The sequence below is a fragment of the Fundulus heteroclitus genome, chromosome 24, assembly GCF_011125445.2.
Source record: "Fundulus heteroclitus isolate FHET01 chromosome 24, MU-UCD_Fhet_4.1, whole genome shotgun sequence".
Lineage (NCBI taxonomy): Eukaryota > Metazoa > Chordata > Actinopteri > Cyprinodontiformes > Fundulidae > Fundulus > Fundulus heteroclitus.
The window spans coordinates 4,625,176-4,652,040 of NC_046384.1; the positions used below are offsets into that span (position 1 = coordinate 4,625,176).

General features: G+C 42.5%; 1 protein-coding gene across 1 annotated transcript; it reads right to left on the reverse strand.

Moving 5' to 3' along the window:
• LOC118557943 (NACHT, LRR and PYD domains-containing protein 1a-like) lies at positions 1–26,865 on the reverse strand. The gene is made up of 9 exons (XM_036128455.1): positions 26,660–26,865; positions 11,915–11,955; positions 11,750–11,823; positions 6,382–6,437; positions 5,766–5,980; positions 4,827–5,077; positions 4,529–4,642; positions 4,155–4,296; positions 1–62 (listed from the first exon to the last, which is right to left on the reverse strand). The coding sequence occupies exons 1-9, from the start codon at positions 26,761–26,763 to the stop codon at positions 7–9; spliced, it is 1,053 nt and encodes a 350-aa protein (XP_035984348.1). The 5' UTR covers positions 26,764–26,865; the 3' UTR covers positions 1–6.

A 26,865-nucleotide genomic window follows, 5' to 3' on the forward strand; every position in this document is an offset into this window, starting at 1 on the left:
CCGACTCTATTCATAACACACCTTTGATGCACCTACTGATGACAAATTTTGAGATGGAGGACCTGGACAGAAAAAAACAAAAGAAAAATGATTTAATAAATGATAAACATTTTATTTTCTCGCTGGCATGATAAGTTATGTGTGGCACAAAAACTCAACACCTATCAGCAGCAATTAATTTTTTGTGATGCATACAACCTAACATTGGTCAATGTAAAATGAAACCGATAAATTATCATAAGATTAAGATTAAGATTAGGATTAGTCTTTATTGATCTCACAATGGAGAAATTCACTTGCCACATCGGCTCATACAAGAAGGTGCATTCAGTTATATACAGTGAATCTTCATATATACAATGGGTGAAAAAGAATACCAAAAAATACAAAAAGAAATAGGAATGGGCATATGATGTCTTATTTACATTCATAGTGGTCTATATATATATATATATATATATATATATATATATATATATATATATATATATATATATATATTATATATATATATATATATATATATATATATATATATATATATATATATATATTAGGGCTGGGCAACGATTAAAATATTTAATCGCGATTAATCAGGGCAATTAATCGCGATTAATCGCATTGTATTTACAAACTCCAAGAATGAATTCAAAGAATGAATTCACACCAGTCCACAAAGTTCATGATGACCGACCCGTACTGCAGCTCGTTCCCCTCAGACACACAGCCCACAATGGCCGAGTCGTCAGAGAACTTCTGAAGATGGCAGCTGTCCGTGTTGTAGGTGAAGTCCGAGGTGTAAAGGGTGAAAAGAAACGGAGACAGAACGGTGCCCTGGGGGGCCCCGGTGCTGCAGAGTGCCACCTCTGACTGACAGCCGTGCAGCCGCACGTGCTGAGGGCGGTCAGTGAGGTAGTCCATGGTCCAGTCAGCCAGATGTTTGTCCACCCCAGCGTCCTCCAGCTTCCCCCTCAGTAGCACCGGTCTGATGGTGTTGAAAGCGCTGGAGAAGTCAAAGAACATGACTCTCACAGCGCTCCCGGTGGTCTCCAGGTGGGTTAGCGCCCGCTGCAGCAGGTAGATGATGGCATCCTCTACTCAGATGTTGCGCTGGTAGGCAAACTGCAGCGGGTCCAGGGTGGGGCTCACCACGGTGCGCAGGTGAGCTAGGATGAGGCGCTCCATGGTTTTCATCAGGTGGGAGGTCAGGGAGACTGGTCTGAAGTCGGCCGGTTCCCTGGCGTGCGGCGTTTTGGGAACCGGTACCACACAGGAGGTCTTCCACAGGGTGGGCACCACCCCCAGGCTGAGGCTCAGGTTGTAGATGTAGCTGAGGACCTCACAGAGCTCATCTGCACAGGTCCTCAGCAGCCTGGGGGGGATGCCGTCCGGTCCTGAGGCTTTCCTTTGTTTCAGCCTCGTCAGCTGTCCTCTCACCTGCATTGGTGTGACTGTGAGGGGGGAGGAAGGTATTGCTGAAGGTGTGGATGGGTCAGTCGTTGATGGGAGTGGCGGTGGGGGGATGGTAGGTCTCTGGAGGGCTGGTGGTTGGAGACATGTGGAGAGTTGAGGGCAAGGAGGGGGCCAGTGTGGGGGGAGTCAAACCGAGTGAAGAATGAGTTCAACTCATCTGCAGTCTTGGTGTCTCCATCTGCAGCCCTGCTGGTCTTCTGCCCAAAGCCAGACATGTTCTTCAGGCCTCTCCACACGTCTCTGACGTTGTTCTGTGCCAGCTGCTCCTCCATCTTCTTCCCATAATCCTTCTTTGCTGCCCTGATCTTCCACTGGAGCTCCAGCTGGACTCTACGCTGCTCCTCTCTGTCCCCTGAGTAGAAAGCCCTCTTCTTCTGGTTCAGGAGGACTTTCAGCTCAGGGGTCACCCAGCGGGGGTTGTTTGGAAAGCATCGTAGCCGTCGTGTAGGCACAATGCTCTCCACACAGAAGTTCATGTAGTCAGTGATGCATTCAGTCAGGCTGTTGATGTCCTCTCCATGAGAGCTTTGAAACATGCTCCAGTCTGTGGTTCTGAAACAGTCCTTCAGTCTCTCACTGGCTTCATCTGACCAAACTTTCACTGACTTCTTCTGTGCCTTTTGTCTCCTCACCAGTGGAATGTAATGGGGGGGCAGGTAGATGAGGTTGTGGTCTGAGCGTCCCAGAGGGGGGAGGGGGGCGGAGGTGTAAGCGTCCTTAACGTTAGCATAAAAAAGGTCCAGCGTTTTATTGTCCCTTGTTTTACACGTGACGTACTGGGTGAGTGTGGGGAGGGTGGAACGGAGAGAGGCATGGTTGAAATCCCCTGTGATCAGCAGGAGAGCGCGGGGGTGCTGTGTTTGCAGATTGTTTACAGCGGCGTGGATCCGCTCACACGCGGCGGCGGCGTCCGCGGAGGGAGGGATGTAAACACAGAGCACGATCACGTGGCCGAACTCTCTCGGCACATAATAAGGTCTCACACTCACTGCGAGAAGTTCAACATCCGAGCAGCATATCTGCTGCTTCACATGAACATGCGCTGCGTTACACCACCTCTCATTCACAAACACCGCCAGCCCCCCTCCTCTCTTTTTTCCCCACAAAAGTTTTCCCCACAAAAGTTCTGTCCGCGCGGATAAGTTTAAAGCCGTCCAGAGAGACCACTGAGTCCATGACAGATCCATCTAACCACGTCTCTGTGAAGCACATAATACTAGCGTCTCTGTACTTACTTTGGAAACGGGTTAGTGCTGTGAGTTCCTCGGTCTTGTTCCGTAAAGATCTAACGTTTCCAGTGACAACCGATGGTAAATAACCTTTCCTCCGCTTCGTCCTCCCGCCCCGACATCCTCTCCGCCTCCTCCGTATTTCTGCGGGGATGTATAGTTTCTCAGCGTGGTGATGAACGGGGCCGCAGCGCGAGGAGTCACGTAGTCCGAGAAGCTGGTTCCTCGTGTAGATCAAGGGACGCTCGGAGTCGCGGACAAAGGGGTCTCCACTCGCGGCATCGAAATGTGCCGAAAGTAACAAAAATATAATCACTAGAGTTCCAAAAGTTGGTTTCTTCAGGGCATCTACGCTCAGAATACCCGATCCGGTATTCAATGATATACAAGCAATCCAGGAAGCTCAATAAAGAGGAGAAAGTAGGAAAAGAAGGGATACCGCCGATGTGACCGGCTGCTGCCGGCGCAGCGCCATCTTGGAATATCCAACACACTAGAGAATCCATTTATATAATAGAAATGTAATTTCATTGTTTTACATAAAATTACAAATAAAGGCTCCCTCATATTGTTCATTTATTCAACAGAAAATATTTACATTAATCCTTCAATGAGCAAACAAGGATAACAAACACTAGATTATTTGCTTTTAGTTTATATTTTCCTATGTTTTATTTAGCTAAAGTTTTCCTTTTTACTTTGCTCAGTAGGAGCTCTCAAAGAGCTGTAAAATTGTTAGACAATGTTGTCCATCCAGCTGTCCATTCTCTAAACCCATTTATCCCTGTCACAGAGGGCTGGTGACTTTGTCCAGCTGTCACTGGGCAAGAGGCGGTAGACAATGGATAGGTTGCCAGGCCATCACAGTTGATTATATGGTACCAAGGTTTTGCTTTCTGTTGTTAAATCAAACTGCATTAAATTATTATTGTTATTATTATTATGAAGAAGCAGAAGCAGCAGAAGAAGAAACCCTTATTTACACATCTCCACGCTTTATTTGCCTACAGCCTGAATTGTATTGTGCTGTATTGATAAGATCCAAAACAATTCATACTCCTCAATTTAAAATAATATTTTAAACCAGAGGCCAGGCTTGGATCTAAAATCTGTAGATTAGCCATAGATTAGGGTGATGAAAAGGAGGCCTTCCATCTTTCAAGACTATGAGCTGTGAGCAAAAGTAAAGATAAATCATTGAATATCAGTGAAAACACATTGACTTTGCTCAGCCATTAATCAAATAAGTGTTTAATTGTTGTAATGCCAAGTATTTGTAAAACTACTCAAACAAACTGATCCCACATCTGGTCAATAAACTATTCTTAATTTAAAATAATCGCTATTTGTAAAATAAAGAACAATGACTACACTTCTGACTGTGAAGAAATATTTGTTTTGGGCGGAACTTCTACAAAAACACGCTCTGCTCCAAGAGCCAAAAGCCATTACCTGCTAGGTGAAAACCGTGTTTCCAGACTTCAGAGCATTGATGGTCTTGGAGCACCAAGGTCACCCTGTCTGGGTCTGGAGTCATGGTAACCACAAAGGTTGGATGGAAATTAGGTCCATACCCCGTGAGAAATGGCTTGCTCTGTAAACCAAGTAAAAATATAATTTTTCAACTGGATTTAATAATAATAATAATAATAATAATAATAATAATAACATATAAAAGCATTTTTCTGATCACTCAAGGACACAGTAAGAATCAAGCAGCATGAGAAAAAAACTAAAACTATGGCAGTTAAAAGTGCTTAGTAATAATAGATGATAAAAGAGATGATAAAAGATAAAAGAATGACTCATCATGTTACAATACTTACCTCAGGGTCTACCGAGGCCTCAGGTTCACTACGTAAACTGTAGGTTTGATCAAAGATGAGACGACATTCAGATGAGACCCTGATGTGCTCAGATTCTTCATACTGAGCAGAAACCTTGAAAAACCGAAGCACAATATTGGAAAAACATAAAGGAGTATTTCTGATTGTAAAATAAAACTTAAATTTTATCAAGATTTAAAAAGTTAATTCAAATAAAACATTTGTGAGGTTTAAACTTTAAAGTAACTGATGGCAGAAACAGGATGTTGGTAGCTGTTGTACAACATCTCAGCTTTACCTCTGATAGAGGAATGTTGTCCTGCAGCAGAAGCACGTACAGCGTACATGGACGCTTGTGGAACAGCAGGACTTGGCCGTTTACTGGCAGCTTCATCAATCTTTGCAATGCACTACGCATGAGGCCTAGGAGCGAGAGGTGGGGGACATCCACCAATACATGGGTATCTGTGATAGTTGCTGGCTCCAGAATGGTCATTCCCTCATTATCAGTGATGTGGGCGACTGACAGCAATCCATTACCTAACAAAGCTGGAAGAAACAAAGCTGTTGAAATTTGGCCTTATGTGTAAAGGAGTCTTTGTAACACTTCAGTTCAAGATCTGTGTCAAACCTAGTGTTGCACCGATACCGATACCAGTATCGGATGGGGCTCCGATCCAGCACTAAAATGGTGGTATCGGTATCAGTGAGTACCAACAAATAGGCACTGATACCTTTCTGATGTTTGTTTGTCACTTAAATGCAGCCTTCTCTCTCCCGACTAGTATTATACATGTTATATAAGTTCATGAAAGTTGCACTATTTTGGCATTTGAGAGCCAAAAGTAAGGGTTTAAAAGAGATTATTCAATTATTAATGTAATTTTATTGTCTTACTGTTGCACCACTATTATACATGTTATAATTTCACAAATGTTGCACTATTTTGGTCTTTAATAGCCAAAAGTTTATCCAACTATTTTCACCCATTCCAGGTAGGCAATAAAAAGTTCTACTACCCTAAGTAGTAAGCAGTTCTTCAAATATACACACACATCAATTTCAAACAGATGGTATCGTATCGGGGCCAAAAAATGGCATTGGCGCAACACTAGTCAAACCGTTAGCTACAGCATGGATATTTTTACGTTTATCACATTGTTTTTGTGCAATCACCCATTTTAATATGAATCTGTGTGATTTTTAATGTTTTAAAGCATTAAGGTCCAGTCCTTACCCTCCTTTGTTTCACAGTGTGGGAGGTGGAGCTGACTGATTGCCCCCTCAGAAGCCTCGATGCTGAACAGCATCCCTGCTGGAGATTTTCCAGCTGACTGTAGGAGGTCGTCAGGCCATGGGCAAGTTCTGTACAGCACCTCTGCCTCCTTCTTCATCACAAACACCATTCTTGTGAGAGTACACTGGAACGCTCCTGGACCAGTACACCTGAACCTGCCACACCCAGAGGTCACCCGGAACATCAGTGCATTTTTTTTTTCACCCCCAGTAAAAACAAATGTGTTCCTGAATCAGATTTAGTTCAGAGAAGGAAAAACTCTAAACCCAATTCAGCTTTGTGGTACTATAACAGCTAGCTCTTATGCTGCATTTAACTTACACTGTAAGGATATCTTTACAGTGTCTTCTCCCAGTCGTACACCACCAGTGCACTGCCTTCTGAGATCGGCACAGTTACTAACATTTTTAACTTATTCACACTATTCACTAAATTTGATCAACACTACCTCAGAAAGTAAGGTAACAGAGATGATCGGCAATGATCGACAATTTATTTTCCAAAGAACTTGTTACTATGATCAAAAGATATAAAACAGGGAGAGCAGAATGATTACCTGTATAAGACCCTTTGAGATTCAGTTTCCATTTCAGGTGTGAAGCTTGATGAAGACTGAAATTCAACAATAAAAGTTAGTTAATGGTTTTACAAGCAGGTCCTGCAGCAGCAGATTGGTCAGTAATACTGAGCTGGAGTGTGGTAAGAAATAAAGCAAATGTTTTTGTGTGCATCCATTGGTGGTTTTTGTTAAAAAAAAAAGCACAAAGGTACTCTGACCCTAAAATGAGATTAAACACGATGGCACTAAAATCATTTGTGTTTAATATGTCAATAATGTTTTTATCCCACTACAACTATTAGCTCAGAATTTTTATGGCATATGAAGATATTCAGCTTTTAGGGGATAACTGTCAAAGAGCATTCTATGCAGCTCACACTGTAGCGCATTTTCAATTCAATTCAACTTTATTTATATAGTGGCAATTCACAACACGTCATCTAAAGGAACTTACAAAGTCAAAATCAAATCATCAGACAGATTGGTGAAAAAGTTTCTTGTCTGCATTGTTAGTGGCTTTGCAGCAATCCCTCATACTGAGCAAGCATTAAGCGACAGTGGAGAGGAAAACTCCCCTTTAACAGGGAGGAAAACCTCCAGCAGAACCAGAACCAGGCTCAGTATGAACGCTCATCTGCCTCGACCCACTGGGGGTTAGAGAAGACAGAGCAGAGACACAGAAAGCACAGAAGCACACATTGACCCAGGAGTACTTTCTATGTCAGAGGGTAATGGCAGATGAGCTAACAGAACACCAGTCCAGATGTACCTACTCTGAAGAGAAAAAATAGACAGAGAGAACATAAAGATTAAAGTTGAAATAACAAATAATTGGACAATAGTAGGATAACAACTATAATGTTTGTGATGTTTGTTTGTTTGTTCATGTTATGGCAATTGTACTGAAACAACAATTTCCCCCTGGAATTATTAAAGTATGTCTGATTCTGAACTCAGCAGAGTGAGAAAAATAGACCCTGCTTTCCTCCAGTAGCCTAAGCCTATAGCAGCATAACTATAGAGCTAGCTCCCCTTAACTACTCTAACTAGATGCTTTGTCAAAAAGGAAAGTTTTAATACAAGTCTTAAAAGTAGACGGGGTGTCTCGCTCTTCTTTTTTAATCATACTTGTGTTTACATAGCTTACATTACCTTTAAGTTTGCAAATGTATAATTGCACACTACAATATTTCTGGTTTGTCACCCATGCAAATTGCACAATTCATTCTGCAACTAAATAATTGTACTGTATTATTGTCTGCTGTCTATTGGGTTTGTAAGGATGCTTAAAATCCTTGAAATGCTTGAATTTTAATCTAGTGTTTTTAAGGTTTAAAAATACTTGAATTTTGGGTCTAGTGCTTGTAAATGCTTAATATTGTAATCATAAATATTTCACAACAAATAGAAATCTCACTTAATAGACTGCTCATTAAAAAGAGAGAATTACAGTGGTGAAATTAAAATTGTTAACCACTTTGTCTGGTACACTTCACGCAAGCTTTTGCGGGTAACATGTTAGTCTGTCCAGACTAACATGTCACCAGGGAGAACCCCAACGTACAGGCACCGAGATGAGGGGCAACAAGTATGCCCACCCCAGCTCGGCGCCTCTCACCAGAGGCAACTCCAGAGTGGAAGAATGTCCAGCCGGCCTCCCTCCGCATTCGTGTGGGAGGACGGGTTCTGACTGTTGTCTGCGCTTATGCGCCAAACAGCAGTTTAGATTACTCACCCTTTTTGGATTCCTTGGAAGGAGTACTGGAGAGTGCCCCTCCTGGGGACGCCCTCATTTTGCTGGGGGACTTCAACGCTCACATGGGCAATGACAGTGGGACCTGGAGGGGCGTGGTTGGGAGGAATGGCCCACCTGATCTGAACTCGAGTGGTGTTTTGTTGTTGGACTTCTGTGCTCGTCATGGATTGTCCATCACAAACACCATGTTCAAGCATAAAGGTGTCCACATGTGCTCTTGGCACCAGGACACCCTAGGTCCCAGTTCAATGATCGACTTTGTTGTTGTTTCATCTGATCTGCGGCCGCATGTCTTGGACACTCGGGTGAAGAGAGGGGCGGAGCTCTCCACCGACCACTACCTGGTGGTGAGTTGGCTCAGATGGTGGGGGAGGAAGCCGGTCAGACCTGGCAGGCCTAAACGTGTGTTGTGAGGGTTTGCTGGGAAAGTCTGGCAGAGTCCCCTGTGAGACAGAGCTTTAACTCGCCCCTCCGGGAGAGCTTTGAACACGTCCCGAGGGAGGCGGGGGACATTGACTCTGTGCGGACCATGTTTTGCGCCTCTATTGTTGAGGCGGCTGGTCTGACCTGTGGCCGCAAGGTTGTCGGTGCATGTCGCGGCGGCAACCCTCGAACCCGCTGGTGGACACCTTGACGGAAGCCGTTAAGCTGAAGAAGGAGTCCTATCGGGCTTTATTGGCCTGTGGGACTCCGGAAGCAGCTGATGTATACCGGCAGTTGAAGCGGCAGGCGGCTCAGCTGGTCGCCGAGGCAAAAACTCGGGCGTGGGAAGAGTTCGAAGAGGCCCTGGAGAAAGACTTCCGTACGGCTTCGAAGCGATTCTGGTCCACTATCCAGCGTCTCAGGAGGGGGAAGCAGTGCAGTACCAACACTGTTTACAGTGGGGGTGGTGTGCTGCTGACCTCGACTCGGGACGTCGTGTGTTGGTGGGCGGAATACTTCGAAGACCTCCTTAATCCCACCAACACGTCTTCCACTGCGGAAGCAGAGCCTGAGGACTCTGGGTCGGGTTCTCCCATCCCTGGTGCCGAGGTTGTTAAAAAGCTCCTCGGTGGCAAGGCCCCGGGGGTTGATGAGATTCACCCTGAGTACCTTAAGGCTCTGGATGTTGTGGGGCTGTGTTGGTTAATGCGGCTCTGCAGCATTGCGTGGACATCAGGGGGCAGTTCCTCTGGATTGGCAGACTGGGGTGGTGGTCCCCCTATTTAAAAAGGGGGACCGGAGGGTGTGTTCCAACTACAGAGGAATCACACTCTTAAGCCTCCCTGGTAAGGTCTATTCAGGGGTTCTGGAAAGGAGGGTCTGTCAGATAGTTGAATCTCGGATTCAGGAAGAGCAGTGTGGTTTTTGTCCTGGCCATGGAACACTGGACCAACTCTATACCCTCAGCAGGATTCTTGAGGGGGCATGGGAGTTTGCCCAACCAGTCTACATGTGCTTTGTGGATCTGGAGAAGGCATTCGACCGTGTCCCCCGGGGGATCTTGTGGGGGGATCTCCGGGAGCATGAAGTACCAGACCCTTTAATAAGGGCTGTCAGGTCTCTGTACGACCGGTGTCAGAGTCTGGTCCGCATTGCCGGCAGTAAGTCGGACTCGTTTCCGGTGAGAGTTGGACTCCGCCAAGGTTGCCCTTTATCACCGATTCTGTTCATAACTTTTATGGACAGAATTTCTAGGTGCAGCCAAGGTGTTGAGGGGATTCGTTTTGGTGGCCTTAGGATTGCGTCTCTGCTATTCGCGGATGACGTAGTCCTATTGGCTTCATCAGGGCGTGATCTACAGCTCTCACTGGAGAGGTTCACAGCCGAGTGCGAAGCGGCCGGGATGAGAATCAGTGCCTCCAAATCCGAGACCATGGTCTTGAACCGGAAAAGGGTAGAGTGCCTTCTCCGGGTTGGGGAGGATGTGCTGCCCCTAGTGGAGGAGTTCAAGTATCTTGGGGTCTTGTTCACGAATGAGGGGAAGATGGAGCGGGAGATCGACAGGCGGATTGGTGCAAAGTCTGCTGTGAAGCGGGCGCTGTACCGATCCGTTGTGGTGAAGAGAGAGCTGAGCGAAAAGGCGAAGCTCTCGATTTACCGGTCGATCTACGTTCCTAGCCTCATCTATGGTCACGAACTTTGGGTCGTGACCGAAATAACGAGATCCCGGATACAAGCGGCTGAAATTAGTTTTCTCCGTAGTGTGTCTGGGCTCTCCTTTAGAGATAGGGTGAGGAGCTCAGTCATCCAGGGAGGATGGCCAAAATAAACGTAACTTTTATACTGAATTACCTTACCAGGTTTATTGCTGATAGCACGTACACTGGGTGTTGATTGCTTTACATCCGGGGTCACCAACATGGTGCCCACGGGCACCAGGTAGCCCCCCAGGACCACATGTGGTGCCCTCAAGCCTGTTAAAAAAAAGCTCAACCCTCCAGTGAGCTGCATCTAAAAGGCTATTTTATTCAATTGCTCTTCCTTTTTAATCATACTTGTATTTACATAGATTAAAAGCATCAAAAACATGTTTATATTACATGAAGTTAAGGTGAGCTCTGACTCTTCTAGTTCAAAGGTCAGCACTGGTAGCCCTTTGTATGACACGGTACCAATGAAGTAGCTCTTAGTTTCAAAAAGGTTGGTGACCCCTGCTTTACATTAATGCACTTCTAGTTTAGACATTACAGTCAGGCAGTCTTGTAGACAGCTCAGGGGTCCTATCAGGTATTGACAATACCGTAATGCTCTGAATATCCATTGAGCATAGCGGCGTTGTTGTTTGCCAAAGTCTTACTTACATATTTTAACAGGTTTTTGAGTACATTGAACCACATAAAAAATCGGTCATTAAGCACAATGGTAATTATATCTAAGGTGCACCATCAAGTTGTGAAAAAAGATTTTAAGTGTGCCTTATAGTCCGAAAAATACAGTAATCAGTTTAGTTATATAAAAAAGAGAAATTGTCATTTTGTGTGTGCATTAATTTGTATCAAATTATGTAATTTACAGCTGGTTATGGTAGGGAAAACCTTGAAAACTGACCTTGAAAGTCCTTGAATTTGACAATGAAAATGGTGTGTCTGATGTTTTGACTTGAAAATTATTCCATTAGCTGCACACTTAAGCCTTTGAGGGAGTGTTGTTGTTGGATAGTGCAATCAGCTTTTTGTTAAAAAAAAAAATCATGTATTGTCACATCTGTGTGTTATGTGTAAGTATGTGAATTCTGAGCTGGTGTCTGCCTCACCCTGAAATTTTGTTAAGGTAACACATAATGATGATGAACCTTCTAGATTCTTGATGTTGGATGTCAATAAAAATGTGACATTTTAAATTGGTTCTTAAAAAAATAAAATAAATGGCTTCTTAGGTAGACAGTGGATTGTGTTCTATCTATCAACACAAAGTTCAAGCCATTTCAACACCTAAATAATTTCCAACTTCACCTAAGGTTGGAGTCACTGATGGTAACTTACTGTTATTGTTTATTTAATTAATAATGTTTTTCTTGTTAGCTAACAGTCCACTTGCTGCATGTAACGCTCTGCTTTCTGTACATTCCTCCTCCGATTAAGATAACTAGCAACAAAATGTATTGATTTTCAAAAAAAACATAATTACCTCTGTGTTTGTACTGTCTGCTTCCTCTTCCTTTCTTCTCTTTTTTACCGGAGGAGCAGAATCATCTGCCTTTCCTGTTACAAATGTATTCTTAACAAATGTCTGAAAACTGGATTAATTTATCTGGAAATCATAGTTCAGCACAAACAGAGTTTCAGCACTTACCGGTTTGCTCTTTTGACGCCTCAGTTGTCCCAACAACATCACTAAAGGGACACAGAAAACAGGGATTAAGAAAATCAGATGTAGTTTAGCCTAGATTTCATAAATATGTCTACAATCATTAGCAGAATGTTAGTCTATGACTTTTCAATTATAGGACTGATGTGGCTTGACCAGGATGGACGACTATACAAAAAGACAGATCAGCATAAATGTAAGAAGGTTGAAATAAGCTTATTTCATAGCATCAGGAAAAATGTTTCACTGAACTACACATCAATGAAAACAGCATTTTCTACTTGTCTAACAGTTATTTTAGCACTTTGTCAGGTTTTGGTTTGTAGTCGTTGGAACCATAAATACAAAGAAAGAGCTGTGAGCAGTAAGTCCACGCAAAGTTCAGCTCTGCTCTGTATCTGATGCTACAGTGAATGGAGCCATGTCGTCTCTTTCAAACCTGTCCGTGTAATGAACGAGGCTGGCCGACAGACCTGGACATCCAGGCAGCTTAAATGAATTGAGTTTAAAGAGACGTGGTCATCCCCATTTTAGGCAAACAGTGTTCAAACAGTCACATTGGAGGGGACTGCAATAAAGCGTCATTTTCTGTTGTAACCTACTAACTGAACGATGAGGTGACAACACTTTTTATCTCTATATCCATGACTATATGGCTGGAAATGACACAGAGCCTACTGGGTGTGCTGCTCCATCCCAATGTGAGCTCTCAGCATGCGGTATAGTTTCTGTCGAGAGAGCTGACTCGACACCTGCCGACTCCTGGGTGCTTGTGAGCCACTGACTGAAACAAATGTTAAGTCAGAGCTTTCACATGACAGATAAAGTCCGGAATTAAAGCGTTGTTTCAAATCAAGTTGTTAAATGCCTCAGATCACTGATAACCTGCGTAGCCACTATGACAGCGGCCGATACCAACAGCCATGACGGCAGCAGCATGAATTTTCCAGCTATGGAAGTCTGATGCTTTAATGGTGCTATGGGATTAATTTTGAAAATGTTAAATAAATGAAAAAATAAATATTTAGGTTAAACGTTTGAATCAAAACAAGTGAGCTCTATATTAATTATAAGTACAGAGATAATTTCAAATTATTATTCAGCAGGATAAATAGCAGAAGCCGTCTGGTGAGTAATCTCCTTGCATGACCCTTCTTCAAAGAAGATTTATTAAATCTGACTGAGAGAAAGCTTTCTAAGTATAAGACAAGTGTGCATGCATACATAATTGACGAAGCTGGTCAATGGGACCACTAAACTATTAATTTAGTCATATAATCCCTGGCGACTAAATGTGTGACTGAAAGTTTGCAAAGTTGAGTGTGGTGGAGTGAATCTGATCAGTGTGGATGGAGCATGTGAGATGAAAGCTGTATGACTGAACATTTAGATGCTGAATCAGACAAACTGCAAGATGGGTTGAATGATTGAGAATTTTACGGACAAATTGAGCAAAATTAATTACATGTCTGTGTTAATGGGAATTAGGAAAATAAGGCTTGTGTTTGCTTGTTACATGGTTGTTGAATTTTGTGGGTCATATGTTATTTTATTTTCCTTCCCTGTGTGAGAATGTGGCTTTAACAATTGTCTTAATGCCAAAAAGAGATTTTACTTTCACAAGTGAAGTCTTACTGCTTTTGCTATAGAGCTTTGCTTGATTTATATATGCAAGACGCTTTATTAGATTTTATGCTGGGAATGTTTCATTTTTAATGGACACAGAAATGGGAATGTAAAACAGGAAAAAAGGAGAGAAACCAAATGAGACAAAATGCTAAAAAGGAGAAAAGGTGAAAGAGAAAGAAGATGAAAGGGAGAGCAGATGCTTCTATACCTGCAAAAAGAACAGTAAAACCAACCAATAAATATTACAGGTACAAACAACCAATGCCTTGATACCATCACTGAAGAATATACAGTATTATTTAATCTGACGGGCCCATCCACGAGTCCATTAAACTGGAGATGGGGTTGACATTAAGCGAACGGGCCAGCCAACCAGAGCCCACCCCACAAACCCTGTGGCGCTGCCTCCCACACACCCTGCACTTCATACCAAAGCCCTACCCCCACATTCCAGGAGAGAGCTAAAGCACCAGCCCTATATACTCATTCATAATTAGGAGTGAGTGACTCAGCAACTAATACTGTGCGTGAAGTGGTGTCACTGTTTCTGCCAGTCATTTCTTACTAATTTGAACGGGAATGAGGATTTCCAGCAAGTAAAAGAAAAATGAATTCAATGTGAATAAATGTCTGTTTTTTAATTTGTTTTGTTGGACTCAAATGGAAACAAAGTTTAAAGTGGGAAAATAAAAAGCTAAATGAGAAACAAATATTATGAATACTGCACATTTTTATATTAATGAAATAAAAACTTAAATGCCACCAAAATAAAACAGGTAGGTCTTAGTAGAAAATCACACTTAAGAAGAAATGCCAACATGTAACGTTCCTGGCACTGGAGCTGATTAATTACTACACAGCACACCTGGTCAGTCTCCACCCTACCTGCAATCAACCCTCAATGGTTTCACCTCCATATAAACTCCATGCTTGTTTTCCTGTTTGTTACCTGACCAATCTCTGCCTTCTGTCTCTGAGCCTGCCTGATCCCGTTTGGTCCTGTCTGTCTGCCTGGAACCTGCTCTGTTTGTCTCTGGAGCCCAGGACCTGTTTACTCATTGTGTGCCTTGGACCCTGATCCAGCCTGCTTATATCCCCCCTGCTGTGTCTGCTCATCTCAGCTCAACCTGCCCAGTCAACTTTGGACTCAGTTTTTGCCCCCCACCCAAGTCTGTTAATAAAGATTATCTTGAGCATAGCTCCGAGTCTGGCTGAATATCGGGTTCACTCTAAGAAAACCCATTACAGTATGTTCTGGTCAAAGCCATGAACCCGTCGCCGACTCGTTTTTTTTTTTGGCTCAGGATGAGCAGTGCTCTGTGAGACTGGCACTTTGCCCAGCTTGCTGTTATCTCCAGACCCAGAACTTTTTCCGGAGGTCGATGTGGAGGTGGTGCAGGGAGAACAACCTGGAGCTCAACGCTGTAAAAACAGTGGAGATGGTTGTGGACTTCAGGAAGAACTCAGCCCCAGCTATCCACATCACCCTCTGTGACTCTGCCATTGACACTGTGGAGTCTTTCCGCTTCCTGGGAACTATCATCTCCCAGGACCTAAAGTGGGAGCTGAACATCAACTCCCTCACCAAAAAAGCCCAGCAGAGGATGTACTTCTTGAAGAAGGCAGTTGAAGAAAATTAACCTGCCAAGGATAATGATGGTGCACTTCTACTCCTCCATCACTGAGTCCATCCTCACCTCCTCCATCACCATCTGGTACGCTGGTGCCAACGCTAAGGACCAGAGCAGACTGCAGCGTGTCATCAGGTCTGCAGAGAAGGTGATTGGCTGCAATCTTCAATCTCTCCAGGACCTGTACGTGTGGAGCTGTTCCCAGAAATAAGACCATGTCTGCCAAAAAAGGATGGAAGCATGTGGACACTGCTGGGTCACAGCGCAGACCAATGGATGCACACAGATTCTTAGTGTAACCCACACCCATCTGTGGGATATAAGAAGCATGTGCACTGTATTGTAATCAGAACTTTTGCTCGCACCCGCTGTACATGTGAGTTTTGGAAGTAAACGGAGTTCTCCAGATGGCAAGCAGAGAGGCCTCGTCTCCCCACGTCTTCTTTCTTTTTTACGGTTTAATAGTTAAATAATCTCCCACATAATTGGTGACCCCGACGTGATAGGATAAAAGGGAGATCCTTTTCCCAGGAGGCGGCAGGGCCCTCTGTGCAAGCTGGCCACTTTGCGCCGGGACACACAGATACACAGTTTTGTAAAGCTGAGATCTCCGGTTTAGGCTTTGAGGTGAGAAAAACCTCCGATTAAATTTGAAATAGTAGGCCTGTTTTGAAGTGCATGCAGATTTTTGTTGGGCGAGGCCCAGTAGTTGTAAACGCTTGAAAAAAGAGAAATGAGGCTTGCCTGCTGTTTTTTTTTTTTTTTTTGCCTGTCAGTCAGAAAAGAGAAAGCACCCTGGGTTATTGATTGACGGTCAGTGGCTCATGCCACACAGTTCTCCCCCTCCCTCCCTTTGCTTCAGCTGAGAGAGCAAAGTACATTCCCTTTGGAGCTGAGCGCAGCCCCGCCCGGAGGAAAGCAAACAAATCTCTGAAAGGTAACAGTTCATCAGCATGTAGGGATTTATTGATTCTGCAAGACAAGTCAACCCCGTGGTACTTCTTAAATGTGGTTTTCTTAATTTGGTTTAACTAAACTAATACAGAGAAAAATGGCAAACATTCCTATCATTATTAATGGGTTATAATACCCTGATTATGCTTCAAAAATTCCAAAGATCTCTAAAAAGTGGAACAAAAGAACACAGAAGTTTAACTCGCCCTGACCTGAAACAGGCAGTTTTGACATGTCTCTTTGTGAGCAGATGGAAGTAAGAATCTTGCATTACAAGGCAAATAATAATACTAAGAAGAGAAAAGAAAAACGTGAGCTTGACTTAAAGATTCTAAACCTTTTCAAGGAAGAAGGTCAGACTTATGGAAGTGCATTAAAAAAGAAACCTATGGAAATGAAACAGCAGTCTGCAAATGGTAAGGCAGAAAATTCAAAAGCTGCGGGACTCTATCCATCTCTATCTGGCACAGTTTACATAATGGGAGATTTCCAGTACAAGAACAAGGATAGTCTGATCATAGATGCAACTGCAGGGGGTGGAAGCGAACCCGGTTCCACAGAACATAAAGAGATCATGACAAAGGCCTCGCATATCAGTTTTAGGAATGCAGGAGGGTCGCCTAACTAAAATGTACCTGCAGCACAACAAAATGATCATGCCCTAGTAAACATATATTCGTCTGTGCATAAGTCAGGATCCCCAGTTGCTTCGGTTGCAACACATCAGAATAATGCAGGCCCAATGAATTCAGATTCCCCTGTAAATGCGAAGAATCTGGCACCTAGGCATTGCAGTACCACAAAGAAAACATCTGGGAATTCGAGAAGGTCGTTGACTCTGAAGCCTATGGGTGGAGTGGATTGTTATGCAGACTACGCCATGAAGCAAAAGGGTGATTCATTTTGGGTAAACATAGATCACAAAGGGTTAGATTTGCAAAGAGAAATTAATCGCACCATAATTGAGGAGTTAGAAAAGGAAATTCACAAAAAAGCCATAAGACAAAATATTGTACCAGAAAATGCAAGCGAGCTTTTAGTGGAAAATCCACTTATAGGAGAACAAGAAACAGTAAAAGGCCCTAGAGGAGGAACACAAACATCTACTGGCAGGAGAAGTGATTAAGATTTGAGATACAGACCTAATATACATTCACCTGACAGGTACACAGATAGCAAACAGTTACCCAGACTTGTAAAAGGGAACATTGCTCATTATGTCCCATGGACATCTCAGGACTTTGTTGGCTTGGTTGGCAGATTGCCAGACATAAATGAGGGTGCCAGCAAGTGGATAAAGGTGTTTGAAGAGGAAACTGTAGAGAAAATGCTAGCTCTTGCCGATTTAAAAGCTGTTTTTGCACAGTGCATGGGAACACCTGTTATGGAAAACGTCTTAAAGGAATGTTTCGCATGGATGCTCCGACAGAGAGCTGATGGAATCGGCTTCAATTTATTTCACACAGCACTGTGGGAATAGCTGCGAAAAGAATATCCCACTAAGATTGACCCAAAGGCATTAAGAGGAGATCCAATCAATAATGCAGAAAATCCAGCATCTTATATTGCAAAACAGCTAAAAAGATGGAAACAGAAGATGAAGTTGATAAGAGCCATGTGCTGACAACTCTGTTCTGGAACTCCATCATTGAAGCAATGCCTGGTCCTGTGAGAAGCAGGCTCAAGGATGTGGTGGCTTTGACGTCAATGCCTCACAGAGAATTCCGTGATCATGTGATACATGCAGTGGAGAAGTACAGAAGTGAAGAAATGAGTATTACAGAACGAGATAAAAACGTACAAAGAAAAGTGGCACAAATGCAGCTTGGAGAACTATCAGGAAAAAACAAAGCCAAAACCCAAGCTACAATGATTAAAATGACTGAAAATGTAACCCCACCTCAAGGTTTTTCAGAACCTGTACCTGATATGACAAATCAAACACAAAGGAGTTTTCCAGCTCCTCAACCTACCCAGCTGCAACAACCAGTGGTTAATGTCTATCCTCAAGCATTTAACTCACAGCCATATGAGCCACGTGGACGACACCAAAGAGGTACCGCCTGGAATAACAGAGGCAAGCTTGGTGCACCTGGAATAATGGGAGCATGTTGGACATGCAATGAACTTGGACATCGTGCCAAGCATTGCCCAAGAGGCAACAACACCTACCGCAGGCAATCGCGTGGCCGGTTCCGTCCAAGTCCAACGAGACATCCTGTAAACCCACCAAATCTTGGTTACTAGGGGGCCCAGAGAACCTTACAGGGGAGAACCAGTGCCCGATCGTCAGCAAGGGTGCTGAAAATGAACCTATGTTAAAAATTCTAATTGAAGAAAAAGAAACACCGATGCAGATCGATACAGGAGCAGATTACACATGTGCCGGTACATTAAAGCTCAAATTCCAGAAGCCAGAAAACCTTTTCTAGATTACCACTGCACCATGTTCTATGACATTTTAAAGAGCATGGAGTTTGAAAAAAATGGGACAGTGTCATGAACCAGAGACAGATGGACCCAGTATTCAACCAGACAAGAAAAGGTACGTTTTAAGAAGGTTTATTTTTCCAAAAACAGATGTTGTGAGCAGAAACCAAGACAGGCAGGCAAAAATGAAGGGCAGGATAAAAACAAAGTTTGTGGTAAAAAACAGTCCAAGGCAAAAAAGCAGGCAATCAGATAAGGGAGGAAAAACACAGTACAGGGAATGCTGGCAAAAACTCACCCATGGACATGGCAGAAACAAACAATGATGTGGCAGATTGCAGGGGGCAGAGGCAGGTATAAGTAAGGGAGTGATCAGGTGAATGGAGTCAAACTAATTACTGGAATGGGTGGAGCTAATCAGGGGAAGGGAAGTGACAGAGTAGTGACTGAGAGGCTGATGGGCCAGAAACTAAGATGGACAACTACAGAGCCAAAATAACTATAAAGACCAAACCCAAGATAGAAAACAAAGCTAAGACTGAACAGAACACAAGCTATAATAAAAACTAATAAAGGAAACTAGATAACTAAAACAGTAAACAGGCTAAACATGAATCCAACACAAAACAAGAAACAGAAATAAACCCTAAGGCAGGAAAGCCAACATAACCAAAATAACAACATCTACCAGAACCGAATCGTGACAGACAGTTCTACAAAAGACAGAACTGTTAAACTTGAAACACAATGCATTGTTATTGGAAACCAAGGTGCAGCTTTAAATGTGAAACAAAATTATTTCATTTCAGAGTGGTACAATGTTCTAGATTCAGTACCACACATAACATTGTTTGTAAATAAAGGATTTCATGGAAAAGATCTGGGACCAATGGTGAAACTTGCAACCAAAGCAACATGGGAAGACACAGATAACCCATTCATTTTTCAATCACGTGATGGAACAACGATCAAGATCCTATGTGAAACAACAATGACAGCAAAACCACAAATTGTGACAGTGCCTGTTGATCTAAAAGCTCAGTCTGAGGAAGATGGTTCCTCTGAAGATCAACCATTAATGCAGGACATGCTAAAAAATGTCTCTGAGCACTTATGGTCTAAACATGACACAGATGTGGGCTAAGTAAAATCTGCAGAACCATTCTCAGTTCAAATAAAACCAAATGCACGGTTTCCTTTTTACCATCAATACTAATTAAAACCAGAGGCAGAACATGTGGGAGAATTACTTAATTATTAACCTTTTAAAAAGAAAGAAAGACTCAGAGAAAATGGCGTTCCTTTGTCTTAACAACGAGAATTCGTCTTTATTATGCCTTTGTTAAGGAACAAACGGGTTTCCGGGGGGGAATTCTGACATTCAAATACAATGGTCGTCATTTTAAAGGCTCATAATGTGTGTGCGTTAAACACAAGTGTCTGTGTGTCTCCATTGGTGTGTGTGCGTTACACGCTATTGACGTCAATTGGCAACAGGGCTTAATTTCTGGGAAGTGTTTATCACAAAAAGTACAACAACAGAGCGATTAGTTCCACTACTTGACATATCTTGGAACAGTCCTAGTAAATAACCGACTCCAGATGTTTCCTCTTAATCCCATCGGCGAGAGCCAGGGAAAAAAGGTCAAAATGACCCTAACTCCCATAAACAAGGCTTTCAGAAAACCATTGACGGATTGATGGAAGTAGGAGTGATTGTTGAAGTAGAAAGTCAATGCAGTACTCGAATTTTTCCAGTTCTGAAAGCAGACAAAAACAAATACCGTCTTGTTCATGACTTAAGAGAAATAAACAAGATAATAGTGGATGCAGAATTGGATGTGCCAAATCCAAACACTCTTTTAAATTCAATACCATCTGGAGCATGTTGTTTTTTTACCGTGATTGATCTATGTTCAGCATTTTTGAGTATTCCGTTAGCGCAAGAGTCGCAACATTTATTCGCATTTACCTACAGAAGTAAAAAGCTTAGTTATACTCAGCCCGCACATATTTAATCAGATGCTAAGAAATTATTTGGAAGGACTCAATTTAACCGGAACTGTGTTACAGTATGTGGATGATTTGTTAATCTGCGGAAACACACTAGAACACTGTCATCAAGAGTCAATCAAAGCTCTACAAAGATTAGCAGAGGGAGGACACAAGGTCTCCAAACAAAAACTACAGTATTGTCAACCACAGGTAGATTACCTAGGAAGACAAAAATCACAAGGAACAGTTGGCATTTCACCTTCTCAACTGGAAGATGTCAGCAAAGCTTCAAGTCCACGGACAGTCAGCGAAATGATGAAATTTTTGGGAATTAAAGGTTTCAATGCAGACTGGATAGAAAACTATGCGGAAAAAACAGCACCGCTTAGAGAACTAATCAAAGAAACAGGAAACCAGTTGTTAAAAGCAGTGTTAAAATGGACAACTGAAGCTAAAATAGCTTTTGAAACACTAAAACAGGAAATGCAAGTGGCACCAACTTTGGCATTGCTAAACTATGACAAACAATTTTACCTGTATGTAGCCAACAGGAAAAACATGTACGCGTCAGCTGTACTAATGCAAGAAACCTGTGTAGGACGACGAAAACAATCCATTGCTTATCACAGCACTAAACTTGTAGCCCAAGGCTGGCCACCATGTTATCAAGGTCTAGCAGCAGTCTACTACGCTTATGAAAAAGCGTCAACCATAACAATGGGTTACCCAGTAACAATACGGACCCACCACAAAATCACAGAGCTGATAAATCAAGGAAAGTTTGTCATGACTCAGGCGAGATGTTTACAGTACATGCCACTTTTAACATGTCCAGACGTAACTGTACAAAGGTGTACAACAAACAACCCTGATGACATGGTACCTCTGAACTATGAAGGAGAACCACAGAGCTAAAAGCATTGACAGAAGTGTGCAAACTAGCAAAAGGAAAAGTAGCAAACATATTCACAGACTTGGCTTATGCCCATGGGGTGTGTTATCTGTTTGCTGCTGTTTGGAACCAAAGAGGTTTCAAAGAGCAGACGGCAGTCCAGTACTACATCAAGAACAGTTAAAAGAACTGATTGAATCGATGATGCTGCCATCAAGGCTGGCAGTAATTAAATGCAACGCCCATCGTAAAGATAATGATTTACTCATTAAGGGGAACAACGCCACAGATGAGGCAGCAAAACTAGCATTTAAGTGCCAGATGGCTATCTTGGCACCAGTGGTCACCTTGGAACCAATGGTGACACCAGAAGACATCATTCTGATGCAGCAGGAGGCAGGTGTGAGTGAACATGCTCTCTGGGCGCAGAGAGGTGTGAAAATGAGTGAAAGTGGTTTGTGGAGATCACAAAGTGGACATTTGGCATCCCATCAGACATCAGTATAGATAATGGTTCAGCATTTATCCAAAAGGTGTTTTGTCAAAGCTAGGAATTAAACAATGTTTTGGAGCAGTCTACCACCCACAGAGTCAGGGTATTGTAGAAAGAATCAATGGAACTTTGATAGCTAAGCTGAATAAAATCTGTGCTTCTACTAACCTAAACTGTGTTGATGCTTTGCCGCTTGGTCTAATGAGCTATCACATGCAGTTGCACCGAAGCACACATTTAACCCCGCATGAAATGCTAACAGGCAGAACAATGCCAGTGCCTTAATGGAGGCTTCCATTCAAAGGCCCGGCACTTGAACAGCTACAAACAGAGTTGAAACATATAAGGATCAAGTAACTGCAATCCATAGAGCTATCTATCTGCAGGAAAAAAGCAGGAGTTCCTGTCCAGAGTCAGTGGTGAAGAGACCAGTCGAACCAGGAGACCTGGTGTACGTGAAGGTGTTCAGACGAAAATGGAACGGCTCGAGATGGGATGGACCATTTTAGGTCAAACGAGCGACCGCAACCGCTGTCCAAGAAGGGGGGAGTGATACGTGGTATCATACCAACTTTAAGGGAAAAGACATTAACGGTCATATCAACATCTAAAATTTTAAATAGCACAATACAAATTTCAGGGAATAGTGGTGATATTACAAAGGTAAATACAAGTAAAAAGGAAGTACAAACTACAGAGGTTGCCAGCGACTTAGAAAATGCAAAACCGACGGTGATTCGACCTGAGAACATTATAACTGAATCTCCAACAACCGTTATAACTAAAACAAATCTGCATACAATAGTTTCAAATACAATTAAATCCACAAAGTTTTAAATACTACTAAACCCTCACTAATAAGATTAATTACAATGGTACCTCCTCTGGTTGAGGTAACGTCAGACTAGGACAACAACCTAATATTAGAATTCACACAACCAGATCCAAAACAGTATGGATGCTCTAAAAAGGAAGGATGCGAAGATTTCTCTGAAGGTTTAGATCAATTTTATGAAAAACGCCATCCAAAAGCAGCTACACCAAGAGCAATAAATAAATTACAGGATATTAAATGGCATGGAACCAGACCAAGGGGTGATCCTTTATGGCAAAGAGCCATACGTAATACATGGTATAGCTGGTCATGGTATACAGCAAGAGAGTTAACCAAAAATGATTGCTTAATCTGTACTGTTCCTATGGTCATTCCAGAAAAATACACATCAAAAGAATGTGCAGTTGTACAACGTGAAAAATGTAGGAATGGTGAGTTCACTTCAAGAGAAGACGCAGTGTCATTTTTTAAATTACCTATGTGTGGTTTGAGTTGCAGACTCTTATATGGCTCAAAAAATTCTCATCAATACTTATAAAAATGGAAAGGGTATAAATTAGAATCATTGTGTGCAGAATTTAACATCAGTCCTACAGATAATGTTCCGCCCACTGATTATGAAATAGATTATGACGCAGAGTACGAATGTTTCGTCAGTGGAGGTTTTGAGGACATTGGAGGAATCAATGTAGGAAATACCACTGTAAAATGTAATGTAGCCTGGGTATTATCTTGGTTTAAGCATGCAAATGTAACACCAGTGTTTGCTACAAAGCCCGTTTGGTTTGAAAACCCAGATTTTATAGAAGAGGACTGTAAAAATATAACTATGACGATTCCCAAACTTTTCTTTTTAGGAGATCAAATGTATCCAGTGGCAGACAGTTACTGGATGTGTGGTGACGACATGCTAGCGAACACCTTACCTCTTAAGTGGGTAGGGCTCTGTGCATTAGTACAAATGAAAGTACCGATAACTTTAGTGTATGAAGGGGTAAAAGAATAAGCTCAGATTGAATTAGGTAAAACTAGGTCTGGTCGGAGTCTAGACGATTATGGACTAAATGGTAGAGTTTTTTTAAATCTTATTGGTCAACCAAGAGGAATTCTAGCTTAATTTAAAGCACAGCATGAACTTAAAGCAGGTTTTGGGTCTATTTTACCTTGGGTTACAGTTAATAAAAATGTTGAATGGATAAATTACATTTACTATAATCAGCAAAGGATGATAAATTTCACGGTTGAAGGATTTATGGCACTGGGAGATCAACTACATGAAACAAGTAGAATGGTAATGCAGAACAGACAAGCTTTAGATTGGCTTTTACCAAGTAAGGGAGGTGTTTGTCACATGTTCGGTAATCAGTGCTGTACATATATTTCAATGAACACAGCTCCTAAAGGTTCGTTTAGGGCAGTAATGGTTAAACTTATGAAACTTAGAGAAGAAGTAAAAGAGAATGCTGGAAGAAACAACTGGTCGTGGAAAAGTCTGGAAGAAGTTTTAGGAGAAGCCACTCTTTCTCTCTCTGTCTCTCTCTCTCTTTTCCTCTTAGTCTCTCTCTCTCTCACTGAAAATGTGTTATTGATTGTAATCTGCACTTATCACTTATCAGTTTTGATCAACACTTATGTGGAAACCTTGATTACATTAGTATATTATCCATTTTATACAATGTTTAGTCTATGTACTTTAGCATATATAGGGTTCTTTAGGAATGTTATGTAGGTAACGTAACAATGGAGGATGTGCAGAGGTTTGGAAAACATCTGAGGTCTGTGTGTCCTTGGCAGCGAGGTGAAGGGAGCAGAAGTCCAGAAAATGACCAGGACATGACATCTGTGTGACCCTAACAGGGGTCAACTGACAAGATAAGGTTGTCTGTTTTTCAGCGTTTGTGGAACTGTTCCCAGAAATAAGACCATGTCTGCCAAAAAAGGCTGGAAGCATGTGGACACTGCTGGGTCGCAGCGCAGACCAATGGATGGACACAGATTCTTAGTGTAACCCATACCCATCTGTGGGATATAAAAAGCATGTGCACTGTACTGTAATCAGAAATTTTGCTTGCACCCGTTGTACGTGTGAGTTTTTGAAATAAACGGAGTTCTCCAGTTGGCAAGCAGAGAGGCCTCGTCTCCCCATGTCTTCTTTATTTTTTACTGTTTAATAGTTAAATAATCTCCCACATAATCAACACTAACTCAAATTCCTTGTAAGTGCAAACCTACTAGGCAATAAATTCGATTCTGATTCTGATTCTGAAAGCAAGACGAGAACGTTTTTTATAAACTTGATAACAACATCACGTCCTCATCCTGCAAAGAATAAAGCCATTGATCCAAGAACAGTCCAGGACACATATCCTGCATCAGATCCTCCATGACCTCCTGGAAAACCTCTGGATCTGAAACGATGGCTAACAAGGATAACCAGGGAACCGGTACCGAAGTTCTCCAGCGATTCTGGACCAGCAGAGGGACCCATGCTACGCTGAAGTTGTCTGGGGCCAATACCAGGAGAAGGTCCCTCAAAGTCTGAACTCAGGACAAACTCAGGTAGGCTTCTATCTTTTTCCTCTGTATGGAACCAAGCTCTAGTCTCCATCTTGACAGCATTGCCTGAACTTTAACTCTGTCAGTGATGTGGGAGTGTTGGCCAGAACGTACTGTAATGTTCCTGTATGTGGTAAACCTGATAATTCAGCCGAACACAGTGTAACGATTGATTGGAAAGTTTATTAAAACAGATGATAGTTACAGATGAGATAGGCAAGAAGGAATGGCCAGGAAACCACTAGATGCGGGTGGAGAGTGATAGACCAGATAATCCAGGCAGGTGTTGCTGGCAGAACCATACCTGACCAGGTATGACCAGTAGTAGCTGAGATGACCAGATGTTCCCTGTGTTATCAGAGTAAGACACAAAAATCCCAGGAGAAACTTTTACCAGGTGGTGCACATAATCAATAGTTAAACAAAACTAGTGGGGCAAGGCAAGGACAGGTCCAATGAACCAAGCTGGTAGAGCAACAAGAAAGCACTGGGAATCAACATGCATGCAGCAAGACAAGACAAATCGTTCTGGCAATGGGAGCATTAATGAAACAGATATATATATATATATATATATATATATATATATATATATATATATATATATATATATATATATATATATATATATATAAACAGTGTGACAGGTGATCTGGGTGAGTCTGATTAGTGGCGGGAACAGGCAAAACTAATTAAGGTGACTGGTGGCTGGGAGGATTGGAGTATGAAGTTAAGACTAATCCCGGCGGTCGATGACCTATCAAACAGTAACAGAGGCATCTTCAGAATCAGTCCTGGCTTTAGCTTGGCAGGCATCCCTGATTGGCAGACTTGACACCTGGCTGGAACTTAATGGACTTGATGGAAGTCACAATGAGACCCAGAGAATTTCTGCTGAGGCTGTGGGGGGAGCTCTTTGCAGACCTCTGGGAGAGAGGTTGCTTCCAGCTGGACACCCTCACCAGAACTTTCTGAAAACTGGACAGGAGACAGGTCAACCTGAACTACCTCCTTGAAGACCTTTGGAATGTAGATAGGAGGAGGATCCACCTGGAGTGCTTTCACAGGGAACTCTGGAGGATGGACTGGAAGTAGGTCCACCTGCATCCCCTCATTAGAGCCAGCAATATTTATAAGAACTTTAAAAACAATAGAGCTGGCAAAAGTGCTGAAAATATACAAATAGCATTTATGATAAACCCACAAAAGGAGTTACAATCAACAAGGGTAAAATACAATATAAAACATGGAGGAATAATATAAGAAACTTGAGGAAAACTGCATTAAATAATAATATTAAATATAATAACTATACCTGAACTGCGAGGGTAGACATTTTGGAAAACTCCTCACTTCACTCTCATCCTGTGAGCAGCCTGTCAGCTCCACTGGTTTCTTCTCTGGTTCGAGTGTCAGCATTTCCAGGAGGATGGAGGTCTCTCTCTCTGAGAGGTCTATGGTCCAGACTGCTGGAGCTGACTGGAAAACTGACTGTAATGATGGAAGACCTGTTTTAATCTT